This window comes from Leptonychotes weddellii, chromosome 12, assembly GCF_054177405.1.
Source record: "Leptonychotes weddellii isolate Sample4059 chromosome 12, ASM5417740v2, whole genome shotgun sequence".
Lineage (NCBI taxonomy): Eukaryota > Metazoa > Chordata > Mammalia > Carnivora > Phocidae > Leptonychotes > Leptonychotes weddellii.
In genome coordinates, this window is record NC_138380.1 from 227,257 (window position 1) to 243,946 (window position 16,690).

General features: G+C 44.7%; 1 protein-coding gene across 1 annotated transcript in view; it reads right to left on the reverse strand.

Annotated features, from left to right (window-relative positions):
• Nucleotides 1-16,690, reverse strand: part of DYNC2I1 (dynein 2 intermediate chain 1) — a 227,322-nt gene that overhangs the window by 199,565 nt on the left and 11,067 nt on the right. Inside the window, exons 4-12 of the mRNA XM_081800879.1 lie at nucleotides 15,658-15,749; nucleotides 13,137-13,445; nucleotides 11,415-11,479; nucleotides 9,892-9,946; nucleotides 7,072-7,137; nucleotides 4,795-4,872; nucleotides 4,013-4,208; nucleotides 2,824-2,926; nucleotides 664-793 (exon numbers count right to left, since the gene is read on the reverse strand). Of these exons, the coding sequence (XP_081657005.1) occupies nucleotides 664-793; nucleotides 2,824-2,926; nucleotides 4,013-4,208; nucleotides 4,795-4,872; nucleotides 7,072-7,137; nucleotides 9,892-9,946; nucleotides 11,415-11,479; nucleotides 13,137-13,445; nucleotides 15,658-15,749 (1,094 nt within the window). The remainder of the gene's footprint in view (nucleotides 1-663; nucleotides 794-2,823; nucleotides 2,927-4,012; nucleotides 4,209-4,794; nucleotides 4,873-7,071; nucleotides 7,138-9,891; nucleotides 9,947-11,414; nucleotides 11,480-13,136; nucleotides 13,446-15,657; nucleotides 15,750-16,690) is intronic.

Genomic DNA, 16,690 nt, shown 5'->3' on the forward strand with positions numbered 1-16,690 from the left:
AAGAAAGAGAATTCAGTGGAAGCCATGAGGAGGGGATTCACCTAAGGAACGGACGTGGACACTGAGGACTGGGCAGGTAGAGGAGAGGAGGAAAGCAAGGTAACAGAGAGGCATGCGAGGATGGCGGGTTGGGGGGCGTGGAATGCAACAGATGGGACGATGGGCAACGGATCCAAACATAACATTCTGCTTGACTTTTTTTTTTTTAAGATTTTATTTATTTGCTAGAGGGAGACAGTGTGGGCGACAGAGAGTGAGCGAGAGCACAAGCAGGGGGAGCGGTGGGCAGAGGGAGAAGCAGGCTCCCTGCTGAGCAGGGAGCCCGATGTGGGACCCAATCCCAGGACCCTGGGATCATGACCTGGGCCGAAGGCAGACGCTTAACGACTGAGCCCCCAGGCGCCCCTCTGCTTGACTTTAAATAAAACATCCGCAAGTTTGGGAGCGTGCCCCATTCCACGTGGGCTCAGGAGCCTGTGGAGCATCCGTGGACATGTGCACAATCTCTCCAGGGTAATGAGCACCACATGATGAAGGGGTTCCCTTTTCCTCAAGTCTACATCCTTCCCACACCATTCCCAAGCTCTAACATTCTGGAACAAGATACAGTATAGCACAAGTATATCTTATTGTACTCTACTTGTTAATGCATCTTATACTAACCTGCTTCGTGTTTTTTTTCCCAAAGTTTCTGATATACATGTCATATTCATTTACTGGCGGTAGATCCAAGAGAGAGAAAGTGAATGAAAAATCTAAGTCAATGAGCCGAAGCAGCTTTGTACTGCGTGTCCTTTAAAATAAATTGGAAACAAGAGAAAAGTTAATAATATACAAAGGAAAGTACAGGGAGAGCATAAGGAACCTTATAATCAGATCAGGTAATTGTCGAGGAACAAATTTTCCGGTGGCTGTGAGTCTGAGGTATTTAACAGTTGTGAATAATAAGACAGTCATGCATATACCAGCAATGTGAATATAGAATGAACCAAATTTTTGATTATTCTAATTCCGTGCACCTGAGGTGAACACAAAATAAAGTTATGATATTTGCATGCCTAGAATTTTCATGGAGAGCAATTATTTCGCTTCATGAATTGATGTCTTGATCAGAAGGATTACATTCTGTGATGTCACCTGGGCGGTGGCCAGGTGCACGCTGTCCTTTAGGCCACTCTTCCGAGATGACCAGACAGGAAGTGGCCAAGCAGCACATACCACAGCCCATCGCCCCTCCCACCCAACGAGGCCGGCAAGATGCTGCTTGTACGTGGATTCCCCTGGCCTCGCACACCGTTCTTCTCCACTCACCTGAGCTGGTCTCTCTTTCCTTCCCAGCACCCTCATGTGGCGTGCCCAGGGATCAAGCCCTGTATTCACTGTTCATCACCCCCACTGGAACATGAGCTCTGCCTGGCCAGAGTGTTTGCTTTCTTTCATTTACTATGACTTCCACACAGCTGGTGCTCAGTCTGCATGTGGGGAATGGTCTCCACCACCTGGGCAGCTCACAAATGAGATCTGCTCCCTCCCCATCCTTATGTGCCCATTCTCGGGCTTTCCCACTAACTGCCACCTTTCCATAACCTTAGCCTCTGGCCACTGTCACATCTTCCCCAATTAGTACCTCCAGTCCTCCATATTCAGTATAATTTCTGACCTAAAATAATTCATGTAACACACGTACACTTATGTATCATAATATGGTAACATCCCACGACCTGCTGCCCAACCCCAGAACCAGAAACCGTGGGATGACCTGTGCCCACATAGGGTTCCCCACTGCCCGTGACAATCAGTATACAGAACTTGGTAACTATCATTTTCTTGCTTTGTAAAATATAATTTCATCTTACATTTATATATGCCTAAACATTACACTGTGTGGTTCTGATTATCTCTGAGTTTATAAAAATTACATTAAGCCGTATGTAGTTTCCAAGACTTGAATGAGGTTAAAGCAAAAAGACCTAGCCATAGTGGCAAAAACTGATTTTACTACCTTATATTTTATAAGGACAACAAAAATTATATGAAAACTTATTATTATTCATGATTTATTTGTGCATTAAGCAAAGTTTCCTGAGTACCCACTAAGGTCGTATTTGAGCCAGATGGAATGATGGCTTTTAAACACAGGTTTTTAAAAAACATTTAATTTCTACATTTACTCCTAAATCATACTTGAATTTAATATGATAGACCCTTTACTTGAGACTATACCCTTTGACTTTCATAAATTTCTGATTTTATAAATTTCTAAGTTATAAGCGTGGACTGTGACATCTGGGAGCCCTGGGTTCCAAACCCGAGCCTCACTCTCCTCATCTGTAAAATGGGGCTGCAGGGAATGAAGTAGTTGACACACAGGGAGCACAGTGCTTGGGACACAGAGGGAAACTCACACTACGTGCACCCATCTGTTAGCACTCTTAACCCTTACAAATTGCTCAGCCTCCTCCTCTGAGAATGGACACAGGAACACTGAGCTCTCCAGTGTGCGAGCACTAGGCAGCACTCGCTGCACCTCGAGTGGGAGCCCCACGCAGAGACGCAAGGAGGGCCAAGCTCATTCAGTTCAGGGAGCGCAGGGCTGTGACCCCGGGGTGACTCCAGAATCCACAAACGCTGGACACCAAGCAGCAGTAGACATCGGCGCACTTCACTATTAACGTGATAGTGGAACATGGAGACACGGAGCACAAATTTAAGAACATACCTAACGTCGGTAGTGAAAATAAAAAGAAAAGCTCTATTCTTTTAAAGCATACTGAAGTATATTAAAATTCCACAATACCCTTCACAAATTCCCAACACACCTACTTTTGCTTAAGGGCCTGAGTCCGACTCTTCTGACGGCGTGAGGCTGTTGCAAAATCAACAAAAATTCCACAAACAGGGGCTCTGGCAGGGGAACTGTTTTCATCTGTACAAAAAAAGAAAGCTATTTTCTGAAACTGAAATATTTCTTTCAAGCGGGACAGCTCCCCTGGCTTCCGAGACACTGGTTTCACTATAAGCCTAGAGAACAGTCTATGTATCAGCACTTGCCAGCTCAGTTCTGTCTCCTCCGCAGCAAGCGCAAAATACAAGGGTCCTAGGGGCACCTGGCTGGCTCGGTCGGAACAGATGACCCTTGATCTCCAGGTCGTGAGTTTGAGCCCCACGTGAAGTGTAGAAATTACTTAAATAAATAAAACTTAAAAAAAAAAAAATGAGGATAATAATCATTCTGCCTAACCTTCATTTGGATTATTATATTAATTACTAATCATAATTAGTTGTATTAATTGCTAATTATTTTACTAGATAATTTAAAGTAGTATATCATCCAGTAATATTTTTAATATTGCCCTATTGACCTTTGGTGCTATGTTTAATGCTAATTTTTTATCAGAATGTCATAGCTTTCCCTTTAAGTCACTTTAAGATATTTACTTCTACTCTTACAAGTGACTTTATCATAGCACAATGCCAAGAACTTTTGGGCAGAACACATTTCTAATACCGTACAGGAAATCCCTGGGAAAGAAGTCTTGAGACACATCTGGCAGGCCACATTCCTGAACCTGTCTTCCCGAACCGGCCCTCAGCTCCGCAGCCACCGCCCACAGAGGCTCGCATCTGCTCTGAGCCTCCCGCCGACCTGCTCACTCTCCTTTGTGAAACTCAAAGATAGTGGCATCAGAAAACAGAGCATGCGCTGCAGACGGGCCAACTGACAGCAAGGGAGAAGTGAACAGGGCCACACACAGGACTGGCGGTTCCCGTGTGAGCACCCCCGGAAGGACCTGTGCTCATAGCTGCCCACAGGCTGCAGGCGCCAACCAGGGAGGCCATGTGCAGCTTGGGCCAGTATCTTCTGAGTGCCTCACACGGCACCTTGTGGGAGCACACGACGCTCACGCATCTGCCCCCAGTTAGAAGGACTCCACACTCAAGGACCCTGCAGGCGCAGGCGCCCACCATCCTGAGAGACGGATGCGTGAACCTGTCCTCGAGTCCCTCTCACCCTCCAGCAGACCTGGCTTCTGAGACAGTCTGCAGGACAGCTCGCCGATCCTTTCGTTTTCTGCATTAATGGCTTTCTGAATTTCCTGTATCTCCTTTTTTCTGGCCAGAGGAAGCTCTTCAATTTTCTCTTTTGGTTCCAGCTCGTTAAAGCTATCATCATCTCCATCACAAACCTCAAAGTCATCTTCGTAATCCTACAAACAATAATCACAGTTTTGGAACCTTTAGACAAACTGACTTTAAATAACACACATACAGAACAAAACATACAATTTAGAATTTAAAACAGACAAAATGCTCATTATGGCCAAGAAAGATTTTTACAGTTAATGGACACCAATGCCCCTGAGTTATAGATCTGTATAAACTGCTGCCTTTTTCTCTAAAAATGAACCACGCTGTATAGATTTACATACACTGACAGGTGTCAGTAACAATAACGTGCTAACATTTTTGTGCTGAGAATGTGACAGGGTGTGTGTGTGTGTGTGTGTGTGTGTGTGTGAATATATGTACCCTATACACACACAGATATTCTTTCCAATATACACATACATGTTTGGATGCAGTGCACTTAATAGGCTAAATCGTAAAATCATTTAATTACATCGCAGTGGTAAGCACTGATGGTACAGCACTTTTTACTGGTAACAAGCCTAAATCAAACAGATATAGAGTATTAAGAGTAACAAAAAGAGAAAGCTTTTAAGTTAATATAATTAAGCAGATTTTAAAAGAAATTATTTTTAAGCCGAGAAAAATTTTAACTTTTATACAAACTTCAAAATCATCTTCAAAGCAAGCTCTATATTCATCAGCTCCAGCATTTTCTGAATCAATGTCTTCCTTTTCAATCTCCTAGAGGTAAAAATCAAACACATAAAAAAAAATTCAATCATAAATTTGAATCTTGCAAATAGGTTGGGAAAATGTTAAGATTAATTTGATGTTGCTAATTTTAAAATGTATTTATAAAATGAACATAATCCAACTTCAAATCCTTTAAGAAATACCTTCCTAAGTGGTGAATACGACTGTAAAGAGGAAAAGTTAATGAACTCATCCTTTTTGAGAAACCACCACAACTCTGATGAGGAGCTACTGCGGCTCTCTCCTCTTCCCTGAGCAGCACACAAGCTGCGCAAATCCCTCAGACTCAGACTCAGAGCACACCTGCCCCATCACTCCAACACTCCGGGCCGGGGAACAAACACAGGGGGAGGGGTGCTCTGTCAGGCTCTGGACGTATGGGGAGGCTGCACACATCATCCCAAAGCCATCCTGGTCTAGGTACCCGGAAAACTGAGTAGAAACATATTCCAGGTTTCCAGGATAAGAGGGTAGCAGAAATGAAACAGATGTTTAGAAAACTCATATTTTCCCTCTGAAAGCGGTTTCTCTTCTTATCCACATCTGTTCTTCCACGTCGCAGGAGCCCCCCCCAGGCCCCGACCCTCCCCCACCATCATCCTCAGCCCAGCACCCCCATCCCGGCCATGTCCCCTCTCATTCACTCAAGTTCAGAGACATCCTTCTTCAGAAAGAAACATGACTGCACCACACCTGCTTTCACGCCCCTGCCGGATGGCCCCCACACACCACACGTTCACCAGGGCTCTGGTTCTTACTCTGGAGGGGAAACAGTGAAGGGGAACTCTGGCAGCAGCATGGGCCTGGGGGCCAAAGGGGCAGGATGACAGTGGCCAGGCTTTAGGGTAAAAAATGACCCCGAGTCTGCAGGGGCAAAAACTGGATGGATGTCAGCACCTCCACCAAAAGAGGCACAGAGGAGGGAGAGGGGGCCTAGGGCGAGAATGTGGTGAGTGCGAAGAGGAGACAGGGGCATCCAGGAGAGGACTGAGCTCGGGGAGCACCCAGTGGCACAGTCTGCCACCTGGAAGTGCATCTTTCTTCTCTAGAACCCAGTGCAGTGCTGTGCAGTAAACAATGCCCAAAACCAACGCTTGATGCCACAACCCAGCTGTTCCTCTAAGTGGCTACCTGGTCTGACTTTCTAAATAGGTACATTCTTGTATGCCCACAGGACTGAAAGGATTACTAAGGACACCTCATTGCCTGGGGGTGGGGAAGAGTTATTTTATACAGATACTTTATAGGAAAAACTGCCCCCTGAAAAAGATCCTTTTTGGCACACTGTCATATAAAGTCACTGGACATTAGTGAACAACGCACACCACATTTACTGCACCGACAGACAGGACACCTGCTAAGTGATAAGAGAAACAAAAGCAAATGCTCTGTTTTTGCAGGAGTTCTAAGCAAACCTTGCAGCTTTACACTGCTGAACCCCTAGCACACATACCCGCAGGGGCTCTGCACCACGTCCAGGGCGATCCCTCCACTCGACTGGCAAACGCTTCACCCCAGGGTGTGCCAGGCGCTCTGCCAGGGGCCACAGGGCTGACACATCACCCTTTGTGGAGCTAGAGCCCAGCCAGGGACGATGACAACAAAGTGCCACCAGCAGGAGCTCAACCACCCCTTCCCTGGGGCCTTAAGTGGAGCACCATGGTGCTTTCTACTCATCAGCTTTGGAAAGATGTACTCAGAGTTACCAATGATCTCCCCTTAAAAGAAGATAGTGCCATTTCCTTGATCTCCCTAGTTTGGCATATATTTCTGAAAATTATCTGTTACCTTGACTCTGTTTCACTGATAATGAATCACATCTTTTGAGACGTCTCTAGTTGGTTTCTTCAATTCTCCTCAACCCTCTCGCATTTAAATACAGAGCAATGATGAGAAGGCTGGCTATTCACTTGGCTGGACCGTCTTCCCTGCCATGCTCTCTGCAAACCCTTCCGCTGCCCCCACAGAGGACGGCCACGGTGTCCAAGCACACGCACATTGAGCCAATACTCTTCCAGGCCTTCAACAGCACCCCAGCCTCTCCAATGTCCCCTTCACACCTATGCTCTGCGGTCTAAAAGGAGTAATAATTACCCTAATAAACAGGTACTATGAAAGCAAAGAATCACCAGTAAAAGCACACCTTTGGATAGGAGCACCCAAAACGGAAAGACGCGCTCTCCTTACCGCCATTTCTTCTCTCCCGTGCCTCTGAGCCAGCTTCCACGCCGACGCGCCCTCTTCCTGGCTGTGCTGGAAGACAGCAGAGCCAGTCAGCAGCACGGGGAGGGTCTCCAGGGCAACCCCAGAGCCCACCCCGCCCCCCACGGAGGCGCTGCCCTCAGTGGCTGAGGACTGGGGTTCTGGCCCCAAGGTATACAAACAAGATCACCGAGGGCAAGTAACCTCAGTGCCTCATTTTCTCCTCTGAGAAATGGGCATAACAACAGTACAGTGGTTCCCCCCCGCCTTAACCACAAGGATGTGTGCCAAGCCCCCCAGCGGAGGCCTAAAACTGTGGTCGGTACCAAACCCTACACGTACCACGTTTTTCCCTATACATACATACCTATGATAAAGTGTCAGAGATGAACAATAACTAATAATAAAATAGGACAATTATAACGATATACCGTAATAAAAGTTATGTGACTCTGGACTCTCTCTCAATATATCTTACCATCCTGCACTCACCCTTCTCGTAATGACCTGAGATGACAGAATGCCCCCAGGACAAGATGAAGGGAGGTGAGTGACGCAGGCGTCAGCTTAGCCTGACCTTCTGACGATGCGTCAGGGGAGGGCCATCTGCTTCCAGACCCCTGCTGACCACAGGTGTCCGAAACCGCAGATGAGGGGGCACCAGTGGACCTATTTCCTAGTGACAAGGGCAGATAAAGTGACCCTGTGCCGGCGAGGGAAACGCTGATTTCCACTCCTGTTGTGGTCACTGGCACGAGGAAGAGACAAGTCCTAGACATCACTACCCACTGGTCAGTGCATAAAACTGGGGACAGGATGGCGTATTACCATGACGAGAATAGGGAGCTTTCCACGTATCCAGAAAATTACTCTGGCGTATGGTAGGCTTCTCATAATGCTGAAGAATTAAACCAAGACAAACTCAGTGTTGATGCTATAAAACAAATGACCTAATCATAAGCCAAAATGAGATGTCAAGTACCTTCAAGAATGCTTCAGGGGAAAAATATATCACAAATACTGCTTGGCTGGCAAAAAAAAGAATGAAATATCTTATTGATAATTTTTATATTGATCCCATGTTGAAAGAATAATAGTATTCCAGAAATACTGGATTATATAACATGTTATTAAAATGAATTTTGTTTCTTTTTGCTTTTTTAATATGACTACTAGAGAATTTATAATTATAAATGTGGCTGACATTATAACTCTAGTGAACAGTGCTAATCTAGAGCTCATTAGAACTGGGAGACGTAAGGGCGCCTGGGTGGCTCAGTTGGTTAAGCGACTGCCTTCGGCTCAGGTCATGATCCTGGAGTCCCTGGATCGAGTACCGCATCGGGCTCCCTGCTCGGCAGGGGGCCTGCTTCTGCCTCTGGCCCTCCCCCCTCTCATGTGCTCTCTCTCATTCTCTCTCTCTCAAATAAATAAAATCTTTAAAAAAAATTAAAAAAAAAAGAACTGGGAGACGTAAGGAAAACACTATAAAATCTACATATTTTCATCCAACAACTCCAGTTCAAGAATTTATCCACAAAAACTGTGAGGCAGATCTGCATCACTCGAACGATGAATTGGGAAAAACAGGATGCTGCATGGGGGGTGGGAGTGCGTGTGCAAAACAGAAAAAAGGCATCCCCAACTCCCAAATATAAATATTCATATACAAGTATAAAAGACTATACAGGAAAAAGATTACCTGGGAAGAAGTTGTTGTAAGGCTAACTTTTGTCCTTAGGTGTGGCTTTAGCTAGATGGTCAGTGATCCAACCACTCCCCAAAACTGAATGAATAAAACATACCCACATCAAAATAACATATGCCCTGCGATCTAATTTATGTAAAATTCCATGTGTTTCTGTGTATGCATATGGAATAGAGAGATACACAAAAATATGGCACAAAACATTAAAGATGATTATCTCAGGGTCATGGGTTTCAGCTAACTACCAAAGAAAGTGACAGGAAAAATTATTCTTCAGAAATAATGACGCAAATCTGCTTGCCATATTACCCATGATAAAAAACAACAAACCAGGAAAATGGCTGGATGATAATTAACCCCCCAGCGCCGACCACTTCATAGTTACTAAATATTCACTATGAAGACTATTCTGATGGTAAGTGCAATGATGGTAAGAAACACAAAGACCGGGAATCGCCCTCCACGCGCAGGAGACAGTCACACGGGAGGGCAGGACCATGCGTGGTGTGCTGGTGTTGGTAACAAACGTGGGACAGAACTTGCCTGCGAGGTCCCTGGAGCCTGGGCCTCCCTGCGGGAGGACTAACCCTGAGCCAGTGTGCTCACCTGCCAGACTGCGGACCTCTTCCAGAGACAGCTGTGGGGGTTCCTGTCTCCAGGAGCCTGTCCCTTCCCCCGAGGGGCATGGTGTGCTGCCATGAAATGCTGTCGCTCTACCCTCCATTCCTCCCTTCAATTCTGAATTTTGAGGCTCCTCTGTTAGGTACGTGCTCATTTATAACTGTGACCTCTCCCTGCGAGCTGATCATCGCCAGGAAAGGTCCTCCGCTTCACTGATCTTCCGTCCCAGTCGATCCTGCTGACATGAGCACAGCCACTCCAGCTCTGACACAGGTGACGCTTTATCTGGTGCTTTGTCTACTTTCAATCTATCTGAGGCTTTTAATCTAAACGTGTCCACTATGTCCTCCTGGAATCACCACTCAGATCAACCCATCTGCGGGCAAGGCCTGTGTCGGGCTCTGCTTTCCAGGGCATCACAAACTGAGACTCACGGCTAATCTTGCTGCAAAATAAAGTCAACATAAGTGTCTTACCTTCCTTCTTGAGTCTTTATCTTTTCCATTATTTCTTACTAAATCCTCTGCATACCTAGAAAGTATGATCAAATTCAAAATTAATTTTATTTTATTTTTTTTAAGATTTTATTTATTTATTTCACAGAGAGAGACACAGCGAGAGAGGAAACACAAGTAGGGGGGAGTGGGAGAGGGAGAAGCAGGCTTCCCGCCGAGCAGGGAGCCCGATGCGGGGCTCGATCCCAGGACCCTGGGATCATGACCTGAGCCGAAGGCACACGCTTAACGACTGAGCCACCCAGGCGCCCCTCAAAATTAATTTTAAACAAAGACTTGAGACATAAAGCATTTTTCACCTCCATGAAGGCTCTTATCGGTATCTGGTATGTCCCATCACATGTCTGAAGCATGTCTCGTTACAACTGTGGACACTAAAGTCTTCCTACACTGTTGGTATTTCAGCAGCAATCCAAGAAAGAAAACAGCCTCAGCAGAGAGAAGAAACTATGTATTTTGACAAAGTTGTATGTGTGTATGACTCTCTATCCTTATGAGAATTCTAGAACACTCCTGTAATTTTATTAGGCAATCCCAAAAAAAGAATGAGATCCTGCCATTTGCAAGAACATGGATGGGAGCAAGAGAGTATTCTGCTAAGTGAAATAAGTCAGTCAGAGAAAGACAAATACCATATGATCTCACTCATATGTGGACTTTAAGAATTGAAACAAATGAGGAAAGGGGGAAAAAAGAGAGGCAAACCAAGAAACAGACTCTTAACTCCAGAGAACACGCTGCTGGTGACCAGAGGGGTGCGGGGTGGGGAACGGGGGAAACAGGCTGGGGATGAGCACCGGGTGGTGCATGGACGTGCTGAATCACTACATTGTACCCCTCATACTAACATTACACTGTATGTGAACTACACTGGAATTTAAATAAAAACTTAAAAAAGAAATCTAGAGCTTATGTACAAAATGAGATTTTACAAACTCTAATCTGTGATCTTCACAAAACCCACAAAAAACAGGTACTGTTACTAGACTTTTACCAGCAGAGAAAGGGCTCTGGGGGGCTACCCAACACGCCCAGAAGAGGCAGACGTGCCGTTCCAGCAGGCTGTCGTCCATGCCCTGGCTGTGGCTAGACAGACTTCATCTGCTGTCCGCACCCTGACTGGTCTGGGCACCGGTGGCAGTGAAAGGGGTGGGAGCCCACCTGCAGAAACCCTGCCCTCTCCAGGTATCGAGTGCTGCAGGGCTGGAACCGCCTCTCACACACTCACACCCCAAAGTGAGTACTGATCTCCAAGTTCGTGTGAGCAAATATAAAACAAGCAAAATAGGACTAAGAATTTATAACAAGTTCCAAGCTCCTCAGGTGCACCTAGAATATAATTTGGAGGGGCTGTATCAAGAGTAAATGAAGTGTATCTATAATTCACTCTCATTTACTGGCTATAATCAGGCCCCATAAGAAAGACTCATGTTCAAACATTCTACGAGAAGCACGGGGCACACAAGAGTCACCAGAGAACGCACGTTCCTTCCCGGCTGCCGGTGGGATCTCTCCTTGAACTTGCACCCCGGTTTCGGTGTTCACTGTTCTATGAAACAAAAAATTCCATGACACTCATTAGCATAACATAATGAAGTCACTGTAATTGTAAACTCTGTACAACAAGCATGGACTCCAAATTTAACAAAAGCATCAACACCACAGGTGTAACTGTTTTGACCAGCTACCTTCAGCTGATTACATAATTAACGCAAGGAAGATGAGTAAAGGTATACTAAAAGATGATTATATGTTATCTCAGTATGTAAAAGACATTTCTACTTATCAATTTCACATTACTTTCAGATAAATCTGACTAGTTCCTTACACTGCTTTAAAATTATGAACTTTCAAATATAACGTGGCTATTTCATAGATTCATCCACCTATAGAAAAGAAAATTTAAACAACTGCTTTATAAATTCTACTTCTATAATTCTCTCAAATCAAGTGAATTTGTAAAAATAACATTAAAACCATCAGATTGCAAGCCAAGAAATCCAGGTAGGTGGTTTAAAGAAAGAGGCATCTGTTGAGTAAGGACTGGCTAGAAGCATGGCCTAGAGGGAAGGGCATGAGGCCGGAATGTGACAGGTGAAGACCCCAGGGGACCAGGGTGAGTGCTCCCTAGGGCAGAGAAAGCTCACAGACCTGGGGACGGATCCATGAAGATGAAGAGTGCAGAGCAAAGGCAGGACTAAATGACCCACCAAGAAAGTCCAGAGGGCAATACACAACGTGTACCAAAAGCCTTAAAAACAGTTAAAAATATGGCCCTTCTTTTCACCACATCTATGTCTTTGGGGTAAATACTCAGTAGTGCAATTGCTGGGTCATAGGGTAGCTCTATTTTTAACTTTTTGAGGAACCTCCATACTGTTTTCCAGAGTGGCTGTACCAACTTGCATTCCCACCAACAGTGTAAGAGGGTTCCCCTTTCTCCACAACCTCTCCAACATTTGTTGTTTCTTTCCCTGTCCATTTTTGCCATTCTAACTGGTGTAAGGTGGTATCTCAATGTGGTTTTGACTTGAATTTCCCTGATGGCTAATGATGATGAAAATTTTTTTCATGTGTCTATTGGCCATTTGTACGTCTTCTTTGGAGAAGTGTCTGTTCATGTCTTCTGCCCATTTTTTGACTTGATTATGCTAAGTGAAATAAGTCAAGCAGAGAAAGTCAATTATCATATGGTTTCACTCATCTGTGGAACATAAGGAATAACATGGAGGACATTAGGAGAAGGAAGGGAGAAATGAAAGGGGGGAATCAGAGGGGGAGACGAACAATGAGAGACCATGGACCTGAGAAACAAACAGGGTTCCAGAGGGGAGGGGCGTGGGGGGATGGGTTAGCCTGGTGATGGGTATTAAGGAGGGCATGTACTGCATGGAACACTGGGTGTTATATGAAAACAATGGATTGTGGATCACCACATCAAAAACCAATGATGTACTGTATGGTGACTAACATAACATAATGAAATTTAAAAAAAATAAAGTACATTCACAATATAATCAGAAAATCTGACTTCATATTTCCTACTATATCAGCAATTTCTCTATATTGATCACATTACACAGACTTGAATCATGTTTTTACGAAGACAAGTCTTATCCTCTGGCTACAGAGAGAGAAAATTCTTCTCTAATAAGAGGGCCAGTCTTAGGATGACTACAGAGGCTACGAAGCATCAGAAATGGTACCTTGGACTCCTTTTTCTTAAGATCTTCTCTCGACAACCTCTCTTTTTTATCTGTGTTACTTTGGCGCCTCTCTTCATCAAAATGAAAACCTTCCTTGTGTCGCTTTTCCTTGTGTCTTTCTTCCCCCTCCTTGTCAGAGAAGGAGTTTCTTCTTTCTTTTGGATACTTTTCTCTTTTTTCCCTTGTGCTGCTTTTTTCTCCATGTTTCCTTTCTCGATCTGGTTCTTTCTGCTTCTTGTGTCTCCTTTCGCCTTCTTCTTTATACAGCCAGTATGTAAGAGGATTGTCTTTACTGTCACCGTACTGCAGCTTTGAATGGGACAGATTGCAGAATGCGTGAGCATACGAAACGTGGGCTGCCATCCTTCACACATGCGTGAAGCTGCACTGCCCTCCCTCCTCGACCCTGACTCTAAAGATGCGCTTCCGGAAAGAAAAACCCGCTGCTGGCAACACAACCCCCATGATAGTGGCAGCATCGCACTCCTGCCTTCACCCTGATACGGAAAACCACGTGCAAACTCCTCAGCATGGCAAGCATGCCCCCCTCCTCCACAGCCTGTCCTTGTCACTGCTGTCACCTTCTCCCCAGCTGTGAATGCGTCCTGCACTCCACCAACCCCAGTCCCTCCTTGAGATGTGTAACCTCTGTGAGCAGAGCACCACGCGCCCTACCAGCCTCTGTCCTTGGCAGTTCACACGTCTGCTCCCCCACAGGGAGATTCCTAAAACCAGGCACCACTGTGCAGTCATCTCTGATTCCCAAAACCACTGTGGGTGCTCAGTAGTAACTGGTGACATCCATCACATGGTGACACACAGCTCTTAGCAGAACATGCTGCTGACATGTCATATTTTTGGCTCAGACTCACAGTTTTGGGAGCATCATCAGTATGTCTCAACTGAACCCCAAATGGAACTGCCCTTTCCTCCCACCGAGGGCCTCCTCTACTCACACCCAACAGTGGGTCACTGCTCGCCCTCCAGCCACAGGGCCCTTACCTCCTTCTCGGCTCAGTCCCCATGGATCCCACTCCCGCCACGCCCCCGTGGCTGCCCAGCAGCCTCCTGACTCCTCTCCTTCACCTCATTCCCACCCACTCTGCTCATCTCTGCCAGGATAACCTTCCTAAAGAAAAACGTGCTGGCAAGCTCCATGACCAAACTCCTCAGTCGTAAAGCTAGGTTACTACCACATACCTATCACCGAAATCAATTCTACGGGATTAAAGATTTAAGTGTTAAAAAAATTATAAGGACGCAGAACAAAATACAGGCGACTACTTATGTAATCCTGGTGTGGGGAAAAGGCTCTCCGAGCCTTACATCAACAACCAAAACAAGGAAAGACAGACCTGACTACCTCGTAACTTTAAACTTACTAAAAAAAACAAAGATCCCACAAACAAAATTCAAAACAGAAATGGAAACAGAAATAACTAGCAGGGAGTTCATCTTTAAAGTACTCTTAGAATAAATGCTCCATTAGGAAAGTAAGCAAACATGCAGAGGGGATAACTAACAACAGGGCAGTAAACCCTTTCATAAAATGTTCAGAAGTGTTCCTTTGTTCTGAATCAAATTAGCAAAGATTAAAAATTATGATCATGCCCAGCTGCTGCTTTGGACATGGGGAATTACACTTGATGATATAAGTAATTACAGCTTTTCTGTACAGCAAATGGGTTAAGTTTATATTTACTTTCATCTAGCAAGTTCATTTCCAGAAATTAATCATAGGAAAATAATTATGAATAAAGGCAAAAACTTTACCCCATGGATGTCTTTATAATAAAAAAAAATTCAGAAGCAACCTAAGTGTCCAAAAAAAAAGATGTATCAAGAAAATTGACACACATATATCATTATATTGTACAGCCATTAATATTATATAGAAGTATGACTTAGAAAAATGTTCCAAGTGTATCCAGTTTAAAGTTTTTTGTTTTGTTTTGAATTTTTTTTTTTTTTAAGATTTTATTTATTTGCGAGAGAGAGAATGAGAGACAAAGAGCATGAGAGGGAGGAGGGTCAGAAGGAGAAGCAGACTCCCCGCCGAGCAGGGAGCCCAATGCGGGACTCGATCCAGGGACTCCAGGATCATGACCTGAGCCGAAGGCAGTCACTTAACCAACTGAGCCACCCAGGCGCCCCCAAGTGTATCCAGTTTAAAGTTCATAAAAGAGTAAAAATCCAATTTAAGAAAACATGTATGTATATATACACAAATGCATATATAAACCTACTCTGTTAGGATATATACTTAAATATTATCAATAATCATCTTGGGGTGGAATTTGTTTTTATTTTCTTCTTACTATTTATTTGTATTTTCTAAATTTTCCAAAATCACCATGTATTTCTCCTGAAAACAACACATGCGTAAGGAAAAGTGGCTGAGAACTTCCTCAGACCTTGCATCCTGTGTGACAGCACTTTCCAAAAATGCTTCTACTAACAATGCATGAACAGGCTGTACTCTGCAGACTCCGGAGAGCCCTTTCTGGGTTTGCCCACGTACCTTTCTTTCTCTGTATCGTCTTTCTCTTTCTTCGTCCCTCCTCTCAGGGTCTTCATCTCTCCTCTCCTTCTCTTCCGTTCGCACTTTGCTTACTACAAAAATAGAACATATTTTTGACATTCCCAAACGTCAGCACATCAGAATGACCTAACATCCTGCTGCACTCTTTACTGTACATGTTGCATCATTATGTAGTATATTTTAACACATATGAAAACATATTCTTCAATTAAAACACATCCTTCAATATCAAGCATGAGAAGTCCTAGAATCTAAACTTAAAATGGGCTAAGGAGGGAGACTGCAATGGCAACTGAAGCAATCTGGAAAAGATCAGACTGACCCCCTGGAAACTCAAGAGGGGCAGTAGCCCACATACACGCCATCCAAGTTCCTGGCCACTGACCGAGGTGCCCAGGGAAGCAGAGCCCAGTCCACTACGAAAAACTGGCCCAGTCACCAAGTGCTCGGAGGCAAAGAAAAAACGCCTGCCTCGGGGACAACAGGGGAACTGCACAGCCCTACAGCCTCCTAGGGCCCACTGCCGAGGGCACAGCAGATGCAGGAGGCCCCTGTGATAAGGACGCAACATGCAGCCCACCTGCTGGCACACACCCCTACCCACCATTTGAGATCTCTCCCTGATAGTGAAATTAGATTCACTTTTTTTAAAATTTTTTATTGTTATGTTAGTCACCATACATCATTAGTTTTAGATGTAGTGATTCAAGATTCACTGTTTTCATATAACACCCAGTGCTCCATGCAGAACGTGCCCTCCTCAATACCCACCACCAGGCTAACCCATCCCCCCAACCCCCTCCCTCTAGAACCCTCAGTTTGTTTTTCAGAGTCCATCGTCTCTCATGGTTCGTCTCCCCCTCCGATGTCCCCCCTTTCATAGAGATTCACTTTTGAATCTGCACAGACAAAAAAAAAAAGTCATTAGGCTTAAAATTAAGAGAATCAATAATTTAAAAGATGAGGACAAAATTAAACAGAGATCACTGAAACAAAGTTCATTCAGAAAGTG